The following is a 17,337-nucleotide window of genomic DNA, read 5'->3' as shown; positions in this document are numbered from 1 at the left end:
TTCTGTCCTCTCATGTCCTCATTTCCTTAATAAAGGTATTTTCTTATGAAATGGGTCTCCTCATCCCCAAGCAGTAAGAGATAGTTTCTCTTTTTTCTCCTTATAGCTTGTGTCTGCAATAGTTGAATATGGCGGTAAACGGGTCAGAGGAAGTGACCTCTTCAGCCCCAAAGACGCTGTGGCTATTACCAAACAGTTCCTCAAAGGATTGAAGGTATGGCATGTCCTCTGGGCTTTCCTAAAGGAGAAACCGTTGAAGCCCCTACAGCTGAGAGCAAATAAATACAATCTTCAAAGCAACTTCAGGATTGTTGCTGACTTAGTACTGTGTCAATTTAATGAAATTAAAGCAGACATCCTCCTGAAAGCCTTTTCTTCAAATACTTTCTATATTGGAGCAGCATCAGCATTGGACCAAACAGCCAAATAGGGAATAACGAAATATTTCTAGGAAATACCCAAGAGTAAAAAGACAGACAGTTCTGTTAGTCATGGCCATTTTACTCCATTTGTTTATAATTCAAGGTTTGTTTGGTATCTTTTCTTTGAACGAAGTTAAAGATAAAGGAAACAATTGTAGATCTTTTAAGAATACTAAACCATTTTCTTAAGATGGGAACAAATTAGTTTTAATCTGCAAGCCTTTCTTAGGTTTCCTGAAATGTTTCCGTTTTCCTGAGTGTTTCTAGAAAGGAAAACGTGTTTTCCTTTTATTTGCTCTACCTGTCATATAACATTTTCACAAAAGGATGAGATTCACTGAAGAGATGATAAAGGATTTAAGCCATTCCATTTTTTAAATTCTTCTTTAATAGCTAGGTTTAAATTACAGTATTTTTATGAGATTGGAACATTTCTGATTGATGAAAAGAAATTTTTTAATGATTTAACCATAGCATTCTTCTAAAATTCCTATTTGAATCTATCCCATGAAAAACCTATTGAATGCATGTCCTTTTCTGATGAGTATTATTAACTCTTATATTACACATTTCCCAAAAATGATATAAGAACCATCTTTCCCTGTCTTAGGGAGTAGAAAATGTGTATACTCAACATCAACCTTTCCTACATGAGACCCTGGACCATCTCATCAAAGGAAAGCTTAAGGAAAACCTGTACCCTTATCTAGGCCCCAACACACTCAGAGACAGGTAAGACAACCAAGATATTCAAAATAAAGACCATAAACACTAAGAAAATAGGAAATGTAGAGTGATGTAAGAGACTACAATTAAGATTATATTGTGCCACTCCTCCTCCCTTGTTGTTTCAGTTCTGAGATTCATTTTGGTTTTATGTGTGTCCAAGTTAGCTATAAATTCACTTGCTAGGCCTGAAACATTATTTCTTTCGGAACAAAGAAACAGGTGTTTTCGAGTACCCCAAATACTTGTATTCTGTCCTTTCATATCAGATGACTTCACTTATGCCATTTAAGGTTCAGTTCCATGGCATTTCACATTTGGACTTTCAAACATTAAAGCCAAAAATAGATTTGCGACTTGATTGCCATCCAGAGCAGGTTGTTACTATTTTGGGGGAGGACTGGACTTTGCCACATGTGGCCAGCATACAAACAGATCTAATTAGCAAAGGCCATTTGTTACATAGAAGAAAAGGATGGCTTGCTTTGGGGGTATTAACTGAAGGAACCAGTTTTAATCCAGTGGTTTGTTAGTTTTAATAAAAACAAAACTCCAGAACAACTTACTTAGACCAACCTGAAATTTGAAATATACACAAAGTCTACGTTGTTAGAAATTATATTCTTGTATATTTTTTCTATTGGAACTTCATGTTATAAAGAGCCTGATATATGTAATGGAACCCTATTGGATAGATTGATGTGAGAATTGTTACTATTGATAGAATTCTTCTGTTATTTTAGCTAATCATAATCTAAGAGTCTTGGAAGAATAGTGTTTTATAAATACAATAAACTTCTGAAAGGAGAAGAATGTTTTGAGGTACATAGATAACTCTTTTATATGATAAAATGTATTCTTTTTCCATTTTGTTCCTTTAAAATAAAAACTGTAATTTGGTAACAACAGAAAAAAAATCTTTTTAAAAAAATCCAAGGTTGAGAGGCAGAATATCTGGGCCTAAATTCAAACCGTACATTCATTCAGATAAAATGTTTAAGGACCTTGACATCAAGATGTAGAACTGTCAGCTAAGCGGAAAGAATGAAAACCAGCCTAAAGCTATTCACCTATCTTAGAGGCTTTCTGAAAAACAGTATAACTCTGGTGCCTGGGTGGCTCAGTTGGTTAAGCATCTGACCCTAGACTTCGGCTTGGGCCATGATTTCATGGTTCCTGGGATCGAGCCCTTCGTTGGGCTCTATGCTGACAGTGCAGAGCCTGCTTGAGATTCTGTCTTCCCCTCCCTCCCATGCAGGCATGCTCGCTCTTGCTCTGTCTCTTTCTCAAAATAAATAAACATTTTTTATATAAAATTAAATTAAAAATAGAATTTAAGATTCTCTCTCTCCCTCTCCCTTCCCCCACTCATGTGCACTCTCACTCTCTCAAAAAAGAAAAACAGTATAACTCTATTAAATAGCTTTCTAATTAATATGATAAAAGTAAAAATACTACTTTTTTAATGAATTTCATATAAGAATTATCAAACAGGAGCGCCTGGGTGCTCAGTCAGTAAAGCCTCTGACCTCGTCTCAGGCCATGATCTCATGGTTCATGAATTTGAGCCCTGCATCGGTCTCTGTGCTGACAGCTCAGAGCCTGGAGCTTGCTTCAGATTCTCTGTCTCCCTCTCTCTCTGCCCCTCCCCTGCTCAGGCTCTGTCTCTCTCTCTTTCTCTCAAAAGTAAATAAATGTTTTAAAAAATTAAAAAAGAAAAAGAATTATCAAACAAGCAATTAGCTACTTATTGTTAAAGGGACACCATATACCACCAGAACAGTATATTGTGTATGATTAGTTCATAACAGCAAACCTTTCTAATTTGGGTGATTCACTTCCAAACAAAGCTCAGAATGATGTTCTGCCAACAAAATGCACCTTTCTGAGTTGTCAGCCTCTGTTAGCATTTGTCACTATTACCTATATACAAATACAGTTAATAATTCAATTGCTCCATCCTTTTATGTAACAAATATTTATTGAGTGCCTTCAATATGTCAAAAACTGTTGTAAATGCTGGGGAAATAGAAGTGACAGGAAAGACAAGTTACCTGCCCTTAAGGAACTTACATGCCAGAGACAGTAAACAAATAAAGAATATAATTTGAATGAGACAAGTGCTACGGAAATGAATAGGGTAATAAACTACAAAGTAACTTTGTAGAGGTGAGGAGGGCTGCTTTAGATGGAGAGAACCTCTCTGAGGCAATGATATTTAAGATTAACTTTGAATTATAAGACAGAGCTAATCACAAAATGATTAGGAGAAAAAGCATCCCAAGCAGAGGGAATGTCAGAGCAAAGGCCTCGAAGAGAGAACTTGGCAAGTTGATAGAACAGAATGAAGCCCAGTATGGTTGGAGCAAAGCGAGGAAGGGGGAAAAAAGTGGAAAAAATAAATGGGGGCTACTTGACATAGGGTCTTATAGGCCCTGGTTAAGAGGGGTTTTAAATTTTAAGTGTCATAGGGAACTGTTGAAGAGCTTAGCATGTAAGTGACATGAACTGAATTACTTATTAAAGATCACCTTGTATGAGAATGGATTTTTTTTTGAGAACAGATTTTTGAAGGCAAAAATAGAAGCAGGGAGACTACTTAGGAGGCAGTTTTAATAGTCCATGTAAGGAGTGAAAGAGGTTTGGATAGGAGGCTGGGAGAGAGACTCAATGGACTTACTTAATGGAGTAGATTGATGGGACAAGGTAAAAGAGAAGTCAGGAATAACTCTTAGGTTTTGGGGGGAATCAAGTTGTTAAGTTGCAGATGCCAATTAGATAACCAAGATGAAATGTTAGATACCAAATTGGGAGTCAACAGGGTTTTGGTAATATTTAAAGCTACAGGATATAATATATATAAGATCACTTAGGGAGAGAACATAGAAAGAGAAAAGAAGAGAGTCCAGGACTGAGCATTGAGTGGAAGACGTGGAGCCAGAAATGGACACTGAGGAGGAGACAGAAAGGTAGAAGGAAAACCAGGAGAGCATGGTGTCATAAAGACCAAGAAGTAAGTGGTAACCCAAGTCTAGTCTTCTGAAGAGGTAAAGCTAAAAACAGTGAAGAATCCATCAGATTTGGCAACATGAAGAAGGTCTTTGGGGACCTATTCCCCAGTTTCAGTGAGCTTGGAAACCTAATTAGGGTTACGGGATATAAGGTAAAATAGAGATAACAAATGTATATAACACTTTTAAAAATTTTTTTCATGAAGGTGTCAGAGAAATGTAGATGGTAGCTAGGAGAGAGTGTGGGCTCAAGGGTAAGAGAGCTAGAGCATTCCTAATGAGATTAGAATCTGATAAGAATTATTCTAAAGAGGTACGCCTGGGTGGCTCAGTCAGTGAAGCGGCCAACTTTGGTTCAGGTCATGATCTCATGGTCCATGAGTTTGAGCCCCGCGTCAGGCTCTGTGCTGACAGCTCAGAGCCTGGAGATGCTTCGGATTCTTTATGTCTCCCTCTCTCTCTGCCCCTTCCCTGCTCGCACTCCGTCTCTCTCTCTCTGTCAAAAATAAATAAACATTAAAAAAAAAAAAAAAAAGAATTATCCTAAGCAAAGTAGAAAATACAGAAGAGAAAGAGGAAGAGCTGAAATGAAGCCTATAGGGAATCCAGAGCATAAGCAGAGGAGCCTTTGGAAGCAGAGGTACTTTTTTTCTTCTAAGCAGTTTTGATGGTGAGAATATGGGGCCAGCTTATCTGATTGCTTGTATTTTCTCAGGAAAACATGATGTCAGGTGATCAGCTGAGGTAGTGGGTAAAAAGAAAATACTGTGAAACTCAACTTGCAGGATAGGAATAAAATTTACTAGGGAAATGTAAGTAGGACTTCTAGCCAAATTGAGTGCCCATTAGAGTTTTGTGGTCATTAATTTAAAATAGAGTCCATGAGGGGTGCCTGGGTGGCTCAGTGGGTTAAGCATCCAACTTCAGCTCAGGTCACGATCTCACGGTTTGTGAGTTCGAGCCCCGCGTCCAGCTCTGTGCTGACAGCTCAGAGCCTGGAACCTGCTTCGGATTCTGTGTGTGTCTCTCTCTCTGCTCCTCCCCCTGCCCTGCTCATGCTCTGTCTCTCCCAAAAATAAATAAGCATTAAAAAAATTTTTTTTAATAAAATAAAATAGAGCCCATGAGCCCAGTGGTTTTCTCCAGCAACTTTTGGCTATACTAGATTAAATGAGGATAAGGCTACCCAGAAACATATGGCCAACTAATCTTTGACAAAGCAGGAAGGAATATCCAGTGGAATAAAGACAGTCTCTTCAGCAAGTGGTGCTGGGAAAACTGGACAGCGACATGCAGAAGAATGAACCTAGACCACTTTCTTACACCATACACAAAAATAAACTCAAAATGGATGAAAGACCTAAGTGTAAGACAGGAAGCCATTAAAATCCTTGAGGAGAAAACAGGCAAAAACCTCTTTGATCTTGGCAGCAGCAACTTCTTACTCAACACATCTCCAGAGGAAAGGGAAACAAAAGCAAAAATGAACTATTGGAACCTCATCAAAATAAAAAGCTTCTGAACAGCAATGGAACAATCAGCAAAACTAAAAGATAACTTACAGAATGGGAGAAGATATTTGCAAATGACATATTGGATAAAGGGTTAATATCCAAAATCTATAAAGAACTTCTCAAACTCAACACCCAAAAACCAAATAATCCAATGAAGAAATTGGTAGAAGACATGAATAGAAAAAAAAAAAAAAAAAAGACATGAATAGACACTTCTCCAAAGAAGACCATGAAAAAATGCTCAACATCACTCATCATCAGGGAAATACAAATCAAAACCACAATGACATACCACCTCACACGTGTCAGAATGGCTAATGTTAACAACTCAGGCAACAACAGATGTTGGTGAGGATGCAGAGAAAGAGGATCTCTTTTGCATTGCTAGTAGAAATGTAAGCTGGTGCAGCCACTCTAGAAAACAGTATGGAGATTCCTCAAAAAATTAAAAATAGAACCACCCTATGACCCAGCAATTGCACTATAGGTATTTATCCAAGGGATACAGGTGTGCTGTTTCAAAGGGACACAGGCACCCCCATGTTTATAGCAGCACTATCAACAATAGCCAAAGTATGGAAAGAGCCCAAATGTCCATCGATGGATGCATGGATAAAGAAGATGTGATACACACACACACACACACACACACACACACACACACACACACAATGGAGTATTACTCGGCAATCAAAAAGAATGAAATCTTGCCATTTGCAACTACGTGGATGGAACTAGAGGGTATTATGCTAAGCGAAATTAGTCAGAGAAAGACAAATATCATATGACTTCACTCATATGAGGACTTTAAGACACAGAACAGATGAACATAAGGGAAGGGAAGCAAAAACAGTATAAAAACAGGGAGGGGGACAAAACAGAAGAGACTCATAAATATGGAGAACAAACAGAGGGTTACTGGAGGGGTTGTGGGAGGGGGAATGGGCTAAATGGGTAGGGGGCATTAGGGAATCTACTCCTGAAATCATTGTTGCACTATATGCTAACTAATTTGGATGTAAATTTAAAAAATAAAGTTTAAATAAATAAATGAGGATAAGGGTGATAGCTGGGCCCAACCAGGATTTGGGGAACTGAAAACAGAAGGAGGTTATTGGATGGTGAATAAAGTATTGTTGAGTGGATTGGAGGTATTGATGACGTCAAAGAATTATTATAGTTGAAGTATTAGTATAAGTGAATTAGAAGTTAAGGAGGTAATTATTGGAGAAACAGATCTTGGATTCAAGATTTCACAGTGCACATATTTGTAGTGAAAAAGTTTGTGTTATAATCATGGATGTTGGATCACTTCTCAGCCTTTTGGTTAAGATCAAGTGTATAATCATGGATGTTGGTAATGTGGGATGGAAGAACAGATCATCCTGGATGAGGAGACCAGGATAGAAGATGAGTAATCCACATTGATGTGAAAGTCACTGAAAATCCTGAAAGGAACAACAGTGAGAAGGAGGACAATAAATCAGAGCTAAAGTCTTTAGGGAATAAGACAGTGACCAAGAAAAGAGGTCAGGAGAAAACACTGCAACTGTATCATGAGCCTCTAGGTCAACGGAAACATTGAAGAAGGCAGGGAAGTTGGTTACACAACAACAGAGGAGGGCGCAGAAGATCCCTATGTCACTTTCTGGCCCCACTTAACAGAAGGAAGACTACAGAGGCCTTAAAAAGACCTACTGAAGGGGCGCCTGAGTGGCTCAGTCGGTTAAGCATCCGACTCGGCTCAGGTCATGATCTCACGGTTTGTGAGTTCGAGCCCCGTGTCATGCTCTGGGCTGACAGCTCAGAGCCTGGAGCCTGCTTCAAATTCTTTGTTTCCCTCTGTCTGCCCCTCCACTGATTGCACTCTGTCTCTTGCATTGTCTCAAAAACAAAAAAAAAAAAAAAAAAAGACCTACTGAACAATTCCATGTAGATATATTGTGCAAGTACACAAACACCTATAAACAAGGATAGTTACCAAAACATTATTTGTAATAATTTAAGGGAAAAAAACAAAAACAAAAACAAGGGGCGCCTGGATGGCTCAAGTCAGTTAAGTGTTGGAATTTAGCTCAGGTGTTGATCTCGCAGTTCATGAGTTCGAGCCCGCATCAGGCTCTCTGCTGTCAGCACAGAGCCCGCTTCTGATCTTCTGTCCCCCTCTCTCTCTGCCCCTCTCCTACTCACTCGCTCTCTCTCAAAAATAATAAACTTTTAAAAAAGGAAAAACAGAAACAAGCTAAATATCCATCAGTAGAGGACTTGTTACCTAAATTGTAGTACAGTGCTATGTGTTCTTAAAAAATGGTGTTAACTCTTCTTGGGGTAATACAAAAACTTTCTAAGATACATTGGATAGAAAAACAAGATGCTATAATATCCCTTTTGTGTAAAAAAACATATCTAAGCATAAATGTGATTATATACGTATGTGTATATAAACAAGTCTGCTTCGCTACAGGCATGCATAATATGTATGTAATATATATGCTTATGTATATAGTAAATATTTCTTGAAGAATTAACAAGAAAATGTTAATAGTGGTTACCTCTGGATGTTGAGACAGTAGTTAGATGTATACATATCTATCTTTCCCATTAGATATTGCATTAGGTATCATAATCTTGAAGTAAAAACTATGTTTTATTAATATTGGGTTTTTCACAATATTTAACACAGTGCTTTACAAATAGGTGTCCAATAGATGTTGTCAAATTTATTATGTAGGCATTTAAAACAGTTGAAATGACAAGATTTACAGTTGGAAAATTTAAACTAAAGGATAAAATTTGTTGATGTTCCCAGAAAATTGAGATTTTTACAGTTTGCCATCAACTGTCCACAGTATTTTGCCTCCACTTGGCCTCATTCTCAGTTGTAGCCACTGTCTTGGATCATCACATTGAGAAGAGTCATTGATTTTAGTCATCTTTATGTAAGTTAAGTCTCATCATGATAGAGCTCCTTGGTTTTGTTGTTATTAGAAAGTATCAAAGGAGATGTGGCAAGAATACAACTTTTTTGCAAAACCAGGAACGCTTGTAGAAATGTTTTAGCCCTTAGCTATTAAATTCATGGTTTACCTGTTTGGCAGTATAGCCATATCTACAAATTGAGTTTTGATCTTTCTTCTGCAGATGGGACTCCCACATAGCCTATTTAACAGGCTCATTTTTCCTTCTCACTCCAGAATTGCTTCTTGTCCCTGATAAAAACAAGCAACTTAAACATTTGGTGAGAAAATGGAGCTATCTGGTCATGCATTCCATAGTCAATTCAAAACGGAAGTACTTTTTCACGTTTACACAAATTTAGTAGAATCTTGTTGTAGCAGTTTATTTTTGTTTCTATAAAGGCAGCAGTCCTTTAACATTGGCCTTTTTTCCAGTAAATGCTCATAAGATCTTTACTATCTGTAAGTGTATTCAAAAAATTAAATTTTAGCCATAAACACAGTGGTCCACAAAGTAAATAAAATATTGCCTCTTAAAAGTTTAAGTTTTTCTTTTTTTTTTTTTCAACTTTTATTTATTTTTGGGACAGAGAGAGACAGAGCATGAACGGGGGAGGGGCAGAGAGAGAGGGAGACACAGAATCGGAAACAGGCTCCAGGCTCTGAGCCATCAGCCCAGAGCCTGACGCGGGGCTCGAACTCACGGACCGCGAGATCGTGACCTGGCTGAAGTCGGACGCTTAACCGACTGCGCCACCCAGGCGCCCCAAAAGTTTAAGTTTTTCTACTCAGCTTATTCATGTATGGAAGTAATGATTTCCAGAAATACTATATGTGAGAATTTTTTGTTTATTTTTCTTTTTTTTTTTTTTAATTTTTTTTTTCAACGTTTGTTTATTTTTGGGACAGAGAGAGACAGAGCATGAACGGGGGAGGGGCAGAGAGAGAGGGAGACACAGAATCGGAAACAGGCTCCAGGCTCCGAGCCATCAGCCCAGAGCCTGACGCGGGGCTCGAACTCACGGACCGCGAGATCGTGACCTGGCTGAAGTCGGACGCCTAACCGACTGCGCCACCCAGGCGCCCCTGTTTATTTTTCTAATAAAATAAGGTGTAAATTGGTTGAGTTCTCAAGGTATCCTTGTATATCTATATACAGCATGAACTGACTGCTGTTTATTCTAATGTTTGTTGCCGGCATTAATTAATGCTTTTGGTTGCTATGGTGAATTACAGAGCACAGCAAGATGTGTACAAAGAATTGAACCTGTGTATTCCACTTAGCTCTAACCATCATATAAAAATGATTTGTCGTGTATTTTACTGTTGGCCCCATCAGAACATCTACTTTTAAAATTCACCAGGGAAAGGAATGAAAAGGAAAATGTCAGGGATTTTTTTTTTTTTCCGTTGATGTTCCTCCTTAAGCCAGTTTGAATAAGTAGTAGGAGGCTCAGGAAAACATTTATTAATGTTTTCATAACCAAATGTGACATAGTCATCTTTTTTAAGTACACAATTAAGTCAGACTGTAAGAGTCTATCCCTGTATCTAAGTTTTGTCCTTATGTTAATATAACCTACACCCACAGGTACTGTCTGTTGACATTTCTTCCCTCTCCAGTAACACGAAAATACTCTGGCACCCTGAAATTGTCAGGCTAAAGGGTGGAATTCTCAGACTCTACTCGGAGTCTGCTTGACTTTATTCCTTCTCAGTTCTCGCCTTTCTTTTCCATAAGAGACAGATGTGTACTCTTGAGGTAAATAGAGGGAAGCTATAGAAAATCAACAAATATTTTCCAGGATGATCCTCATTAGTCTGCCCAGCTGCTTTTTAAATTGACTTATCAGATCAGAAGCTCAAAACAGAAGTGTTCCTGTCTGGTTCTTCTCCCTGCAAGGGAGAAACTTCCTTCCCTTCTTCTTAATGAAATAATCTGTGCAATTCATGAGTATTTACTCAAGATAAACTGCATAACAGGTCTAGAATTGTCCCTCAATGTAAAGAGTCTCACTGTAAAAAAATACTCATTTTTTTTGAGAATGGAATTTCATTTCAGCTTTGAGGATTTTATTACTTCTCCGAACAGTGTAACTGCTTTTTTCCCCATTTTCTACCTAGGCTGACCTCAGATGGTTACAACATAGACCAAACAATTGACAGAATGTCTTCTGTCTCCTTGATGGCACATTCTTCCAACACTGGATTTTTTTCCTCCACAGAACTAATTCTTCACTTCCTTTAATGAATATTAAACCAGTAATGACTGTATTTGGGAAGCCATTATTATCTCAGCTCATTGGTACTTCTTGAATCAATATAGTGGGAAGAATTAGAAACTTATATCCTTCATAGTTTGGTGTTAAAAAGAAATTGCATATATCCATGAGGGTAATGCTATGATAAAGGTTACAGAGATTCCTGTCCATATTTAAAATTATAGCCAACTGTAGCTTATTTGATCCCCTTAAGAAATCGATTTGTCCAACTCTTGATTTCAGCTCATGTCATGATCTCACTGTTCATGAGATTGAGCCCCTCATCAGACTCTCCGCTGACAGCATGGAGCCTGCTTGGGATTGACTCTCCCCCTCTCTCTCTGTCCCTCCCCCATGTATGTACATGCGTGCGCTCTCTCTCTCTCTCTCTCTCTCTCTCTCAAAATAATAAAACAAATTAAAGAAAAAAATCTTTCCTAAAGATCTGACAAGAACTAAACTTGAGTTTTAGCTGTTCATGTTCCCCTTCTGTAGAAGTATTAGTCCGAACTGAAACAGCCCATGTCAGTTGGAGAAAAAGAAGAGAACCTGTATTTTGCCTGAATATTCAGTCCCCAAATAATTAAAAGCTAATCATACTTGGTGAAAAAATACTACTGTCATAATCATACAGCATTTCTTAAGCAAATGGCCTTTCTCCACAAGAAAAAGCTGGCCAGTAACTGGAGGCAAGGACTTGACGGAAAAAACCTTGATGGTATAGAGAATTTTAGTGATTCAGGTAATGCTTTCCTGCAAGTTTACAAAGAACCTCTTTCCCTACAGCCTAAAGCACTAGATTAATACTGGATTAATAACTTAGCCTAAAGGCTGGTATCTACTTCTTTGTGATACTAGAGGAAATAACACAAATTATAGCTTAGTGCCACTACAAATTCATTACTTCTAAACTCACTTGGGCCTTCCAGGACACTCAAACTTTTTTTAAAAATTCTTTTAACGTTTATTCATTTTTTGAGAGAGAGAGAGAGGGGAGGGGTAGAGTGCGAGATGGAGACACAGAATCCAAATCTGTCAGCACAGAGCCAGATGGGGGGCTTGAACTCATGAACTGAGAGATCATGACCTGAACCAAAGTCAGACGCTCAGCCAACTGAGCCAACCAAACTTTTAAAAGTGTCTTTTAAACATGAAAGATACTCAAACTTTTATGTACCCTTTATTCTCTCTCTTTGTCTCATTCTCCACATCAGTTTTGAATGTTTTCCATTCTCTACAAATCACCTAATCCACCCCAGAGCCCAGCAGTGTTTCCTAGAGAAAAAAATTGAATCTGTCAGACATTAACTCCCTCAGTGTCTAGCCCCCATTTTTATAAACTTATTTACATATCCCTACCTTTATGTCCTTCCTCCACTCTAACGGAAATACATCCTTTTTTCCTATTTGGAGCTAATCACTCTGTCAACACTCTTGTCTTAGACTCCTGTCATCTCCTGAGACCTTCCTGTGTTGATTCCCTCCTTCTCTTTCCCTCCCTCCTATATTTTCAGCTTCTCCTTGTCTAACTACTTTCCCACAGACTATGAGCATACTCGGGTTTCTCCTATTAAACAAGCAATAATTCTAAAACCCTTGAGCCTGCGTTCTTCTCTGTCTCCTTCCTTTCACTGCCAGGCTTCTTGAATGAAATCACTGTCTTCACTTCTTCAATCCATGCAGCCTGGGTTCTTACTCCAAAATAATACACTAAGACTTTTCTTACAAATGCACATCACAGCAGCATGCACCGCGGTCTCTTTCAGTCCTCACCTTACTTACCCACTGTGCATTTGACACTGTTAACCATTCTGTTCTTCTTGAAAGTCACTTGTCCATTGGCCACTCCCTTCTGGTTCTCCTCCTACTTTTCTGATAGTTTCTCAGTTACCTTTGCTGGCTATTCATCTTGCTTAGCCTGTAGATGTTAAAGATTCCCCAAAGCTCTGTCTTTGGGTTCTCTTCTCATACTACACGACCTCCTTAGGTAGAACTCCTCGCTCCTGGATGAATCAGTCGGTTAAGCGTCCAGCTCTTTGTTACAGCTCAGGTCATGATCTTACAGTTCGTGGGATCGAGCCCCATGTCTGGCTCTGCGCTGACAGCGCAAGGCTTGCTTGGGATTGTCTATCTCCCTCACTCTCTGCCCTTCCCCTCTCACACGCTCTATCCCTCTCTCTCTTTCTCTCCCTCTCTCTCAAAATAAATCAACTTTCTTCAAAAGTTAAAAGAAAAAAAAAGAACTCTATTCCCATGGCTTCAGCTGCCACTTGTATTCAGGGAAATCACTAGGCCTAAATGTCCAGATAGATGTTTAGTGGACGTCTCTGTTGGGATGCTCCACAGGTATCTCCAATACATGTTTTTGTCTTATTTTCGGTAAATCAGTGCTGCTTGCTTTCTCAAACCTAAACCACTATACCTAGTCACCAAAACCAGAAAACTTAAACATATAATGTCCTCTCCCTTTATCCTCATCCTCCACATTTAATCATTGACCAAATTCTGAAGAGTCCTCATTTTTTGTGTCTTCTATATCCAGTCTCTCTCTACACTCCTGGTATTTCTTTAGTTCCATTTTTCACCATGTCTTTCTAGAAGTCTTACAATAGCCTTTTGTTTCCCAGTTTTTCCTACCTGCATCCCCCAGTCCATTCTCACACAACTGCCAAAATTGTCCTTCAAAAAAGGATCAAGGTACCTGTTAAAACCCTTCAGTGACTCCCCCATGGCCTAGAAGACTCAAGGCCTTCCATTGTCTGGTCCATGCTTACTTCTCCCTCTCTTTCTCTCACTATGTCTCTAATTTATCTGCTTCATTCCAGCCATAACAGGGGAGTTAGGATGAATCCAGTTTTTGTCCTAAGCAACTGAAAGAATAGACTGGCCGTCAACTAAGATGGGGAAAGCTATAGGTGAAACAAGCTTGGGGGAGGTTAGGAATTTGAACATTTGAGTTGAGAAATTTGTTAAACATCCAAGTAGAAGTGTCAAGTAAATAGATATTTAAGGCTGGCATTTAGGAGAGAGGTCTGTCTGGGCTGGAGACAGAGATTTGGGAGTCATCAGCAGAGACATGTATTTAGAAACCATACAACTTGGGTGTGATCATCTAGGGATAATCAGTAGGCTCAATAGAACTTTCTACAGTGATGGAAATGTGCTCTGTGCTGTCCTGTAAGGTAGTCATTAGCCACATGTGACTGTTGAGTACTTGAAATGTGACTAGTTCTGTTGAAGAACTAAATATTAATTGATTGATTGATTGATTTTTTAATTTTTTTATTTATTTTTGAGAGAGAGAGAGAGAGAGAGACTGAGCACGAGCAGGGGAGGGGCAGAGAGAGAGGGAAACACAGAATCCAAAGCAGGCTCCAGGCTCTGAGCTGTCAGCACAGATCCCAACACGGGGTTCGAACTCACACACTGTGAGATCACGACCTGAGCTGAAGTCGGACGTTTAGCCAACTGAGCCTCCCAGGTGCCCCCGATTATTTTTTTAGAAAGAGAGAACAAGCAGGAGAGGAGTAGAGGGAGAGGGAAGAAGAGAATCTTAAGAAGGCTCCATGCTCAGCGCAGAGCCCCATACAGGGCTTGATTTCACGACTGTGAGATCATGATCTGAGCCAAAACCAAGAGTCAGATGCTTAACCAGCTGAGCCACCCAGGTGCTCCCTGACTATTTTATTTTATTTTATTTTATTTTATTTTAATTAATTTTTAAATGTTTATTTATTTTGAGAGAGCACGTGTGAGTGGGGGAGGGGCAGAAAGGGAGAGAGAGAATCCCAAGCAAGTTCCTTGCTGTCAGTGCAGAGCCCAATATGGAGCTCGATCTCACAAACCATGAGATCGTGACCTGAGCCAAAAATCAAAGAGTCAGACACTTAACCCACAGATCCACCCAGGCACCCTTATTTTATTTTAATTAATTTAAATAGCCATATGTGGCTAGTGGTAACTACACTGGGCAAAGTAGATCTGGAGAGTAAGTGTAGATGAAGAAGAAAGGAGGACTAGTGACTGGGCTCTGGGCATTCCACCATTAAGAGGTCAAGGAGATGAGGTGAAGCCATCGAGGAACACTGAAAAATAGCAACTAATGAAGTAAGAAGAAAACCAAGAATGTGATGCCCTGGAAACCAAGTGAAGAAAGTATATTGAGGAGGAACAAGTGATCAACTTAATCAACTTAGAAGGACTGGGCAGCCTGGGTGGCTCAGTCGGTTAAGTGTCCAACTCTTGATTTCAGCTCAGGTCGATCCCAGGTCATGGGATCAAGCTCCATGTCAGGCTTTGCACTAAGCGTGGAGCCTGCTTGAGATTCTCTTTCTTTTTCTTTCTCTCTCTCCCTCTGACCCTTTCCCCTGCTCACATACACTCTCTAAAATAAAATTAAAAAAAAAAAAAAGGATCAAAAGCCTTGATAATACACGGTACTTGAAAGGTTGTGGAGAAATAGACACTTTCCTGAGTTGCTGGTGGAATGACATCTGTGGAGCAGCTTGGTGACATCTACCAAAGTTTAAAATGCATACTAAAGGGTGCCTAGGTGGCTCAATTGACAAAGCGTCTGACTCTTTGATTTGGGCTCGGGTCATGATCTCATGGTTTGTGGGACCGAGCCCCACATCGGGCTCTGCACTGACAGCACGGAGCCTGCTTGGGATTCTCTCTCTTCTCCCTCTCTGCCCCTCCCCTGCTCGTGCTCGCTCTCTCTCCAAGTAAATGAATAAGCTTTAAAAAATAATAACAAAATAAAATGCACACTAGATCCAAGATAAGGGCAAGGAGCAGAACTGTGCACATAAAATGCTTTTATTTATGTGTGTGTGCTATAAATATATATACATATATATGTAGTGTGTGTATATATGTATGTGAATATGTATATGTGTGTATATTTGCATATATACCATAGATAATATCTATGAAAGAACACAGAAGATTCAAGTAGTAGTGTTTGCCTCTACACAAATTGAAGTGTGAGAGCACTGTGGCAGGGAGGAAACTCACTTTTTTTATAGTATTCCTTTTTGTGTTTTATACCATATGCAAACATTTATCTAGGTTAAAATAGCATATTTTAAAATAACAAAAACGATTATAGAATATATAATAGCAAGTAACTCCTAAAGCGTTGTAGTGCTAAGTACATTGTTTCAGGTAAGTAGACTTAAATGAAGTTTATTTTGTCTTAAAAAGTAAATTTAGTATTTAAAGGCATGATTTTAAGTTCCAAGTTCACACAGAAATGTCATGATTGACTCTCTACCTAATTAGTTGCAAAACAACTACCTTTTCATCATCTGGAGCCTCTTAGTGGGTATCTCTGCAATTCAGATTCTCAGAACATTTTAAATTATGGTCATAATATCTGATTCTGTTTCCATGAAGTGCCATAAGAATAAATACTCTCTCAGCTAATTCCTTCATGGTGTTTTAGAAAGAGATGAACAGTGGGGCGCCTGGGTGGCTCAGTCGGTTAAGCGGCCGACTTCAGCTCAGGTCACGATCTCGCGGTCCGTGAGTTCGAGCCCCGTGTCGGGCTCTGGGCTGACGGCTCAGAGCCTGGAGCCTGCTTCCGATTCTGTGTCTCCCTCTCCCTCTCTCTCTGCCCCTCCCTCGTTCATGCTCTGTCTCTCTCTGTCTCAAAAATAAATAAACATTAAAAAAAAATTTAAAAAGGGGCGCCTGGGTGGCGCAGTCGGTTAAGCGTCCGACTTCAGCCAGGTCACGATCTCGCGGTCCTTGAGTTCGAGCCCCGCGTCGGGCTCTGGGCTGATGGCTCAGAGCCTGGAGCCTGTTTCCGATTCTGTGTCTCCCTCTCTCTCTGCCCCTCCCCCGTTCATGCTCTGTCTCTCTCTGTCCCAAAAATAAATAAACGTTGAAAAAAAAATTAAAAAAAAGAAGAAGAAAAGAAAGAGATGAACAGAAAGGAAATGTAGGTCCTCTTTTTCATGATTTATACATAAGCACATATGATTAAAGATGTTTCTGTTTAATTTTGTGCTATAACCTCCAAATGGATGCTTCTGCTTGATGTAGTTTTAAATAATGTGCAGTTAAGTCATTTAATAAAATTACTTGCCTACTAAAATTAAGTAATTGTATCTTCTTTTGATGGCATGAGAAAAAACAAGGCAAACTTTAACAGTTTTGGAATGATATGGTCTCCTTCTTGTGAGTATCTACAGAAGGGACCAATAGGAGGTCCTTACTTTTTTCCCCCCTCCCCACCGAGGTCCACTTACTTTGTTATAAGCCATTCTGATAAAGGTTGGAACACATAAAACTGCACTGTGCTACCCACACAGTGGATAAGTGAGGCAAGTGACTGAGTTGATGTGTCAGTATCTCCAGTATCAAAACCAGACGCAAGAGTTTTTCATTTGTTTGTTTTCAGGGTTGTTGTTTTTTTTTTTTTTTTTTTTTCCTTGGTTTTT

The 17,337-nt window shown here is 39.2% G+C and overlaps 1 protein-coding gene across 3 annotated transcripts in view; it reads left to right on the top strand.

Moving 5' to 3' along the window:
* The window catches only part of VPS45 (vacuolar protein sorting 45 homolog), a 67,122-nt gene that overhangs the window by 22,518 nt on the left and 27,267 nt on the right, over window positions 1-17,337 (top strand). For all 3 annotated transcript variants that reach the window (XM_040461226.1, XM_040461228.1, XM_040461227.1), the window contains exons 12-13: window positions 107-214; window positions 1,033-1,154. In XM_040461226.1, coding sequence (XP_040317160.1) covers window positions 107-214; window positions 1,033-1,154 — 230 coding nt within the window. The remainder of the gene's footprint in view (window positions 1-106; window positions 215-1,032; window positions 1,155-17,337) is intronic.

This window comes from Herpailurus yagouaroundi, unplaced genomic scaffold (assembly GCF_014898765.1).
Source record: "Herpailurus yagouaroundi ecotype Mexico unplaced genomic scaffold, PumYag 254, whole genome shotgun sequence".
Lineage (NCBI taxonomy): Eukaryota > Metazoa > Chordata > Mammalia > Carnivora > Felidae > Herpailurus > Herpailurus yagouaroundi.
Note: the sequence above shows the minus strand (reverse complement) of the source record. Positions and strands in the feature narration are given on the sequence as shown.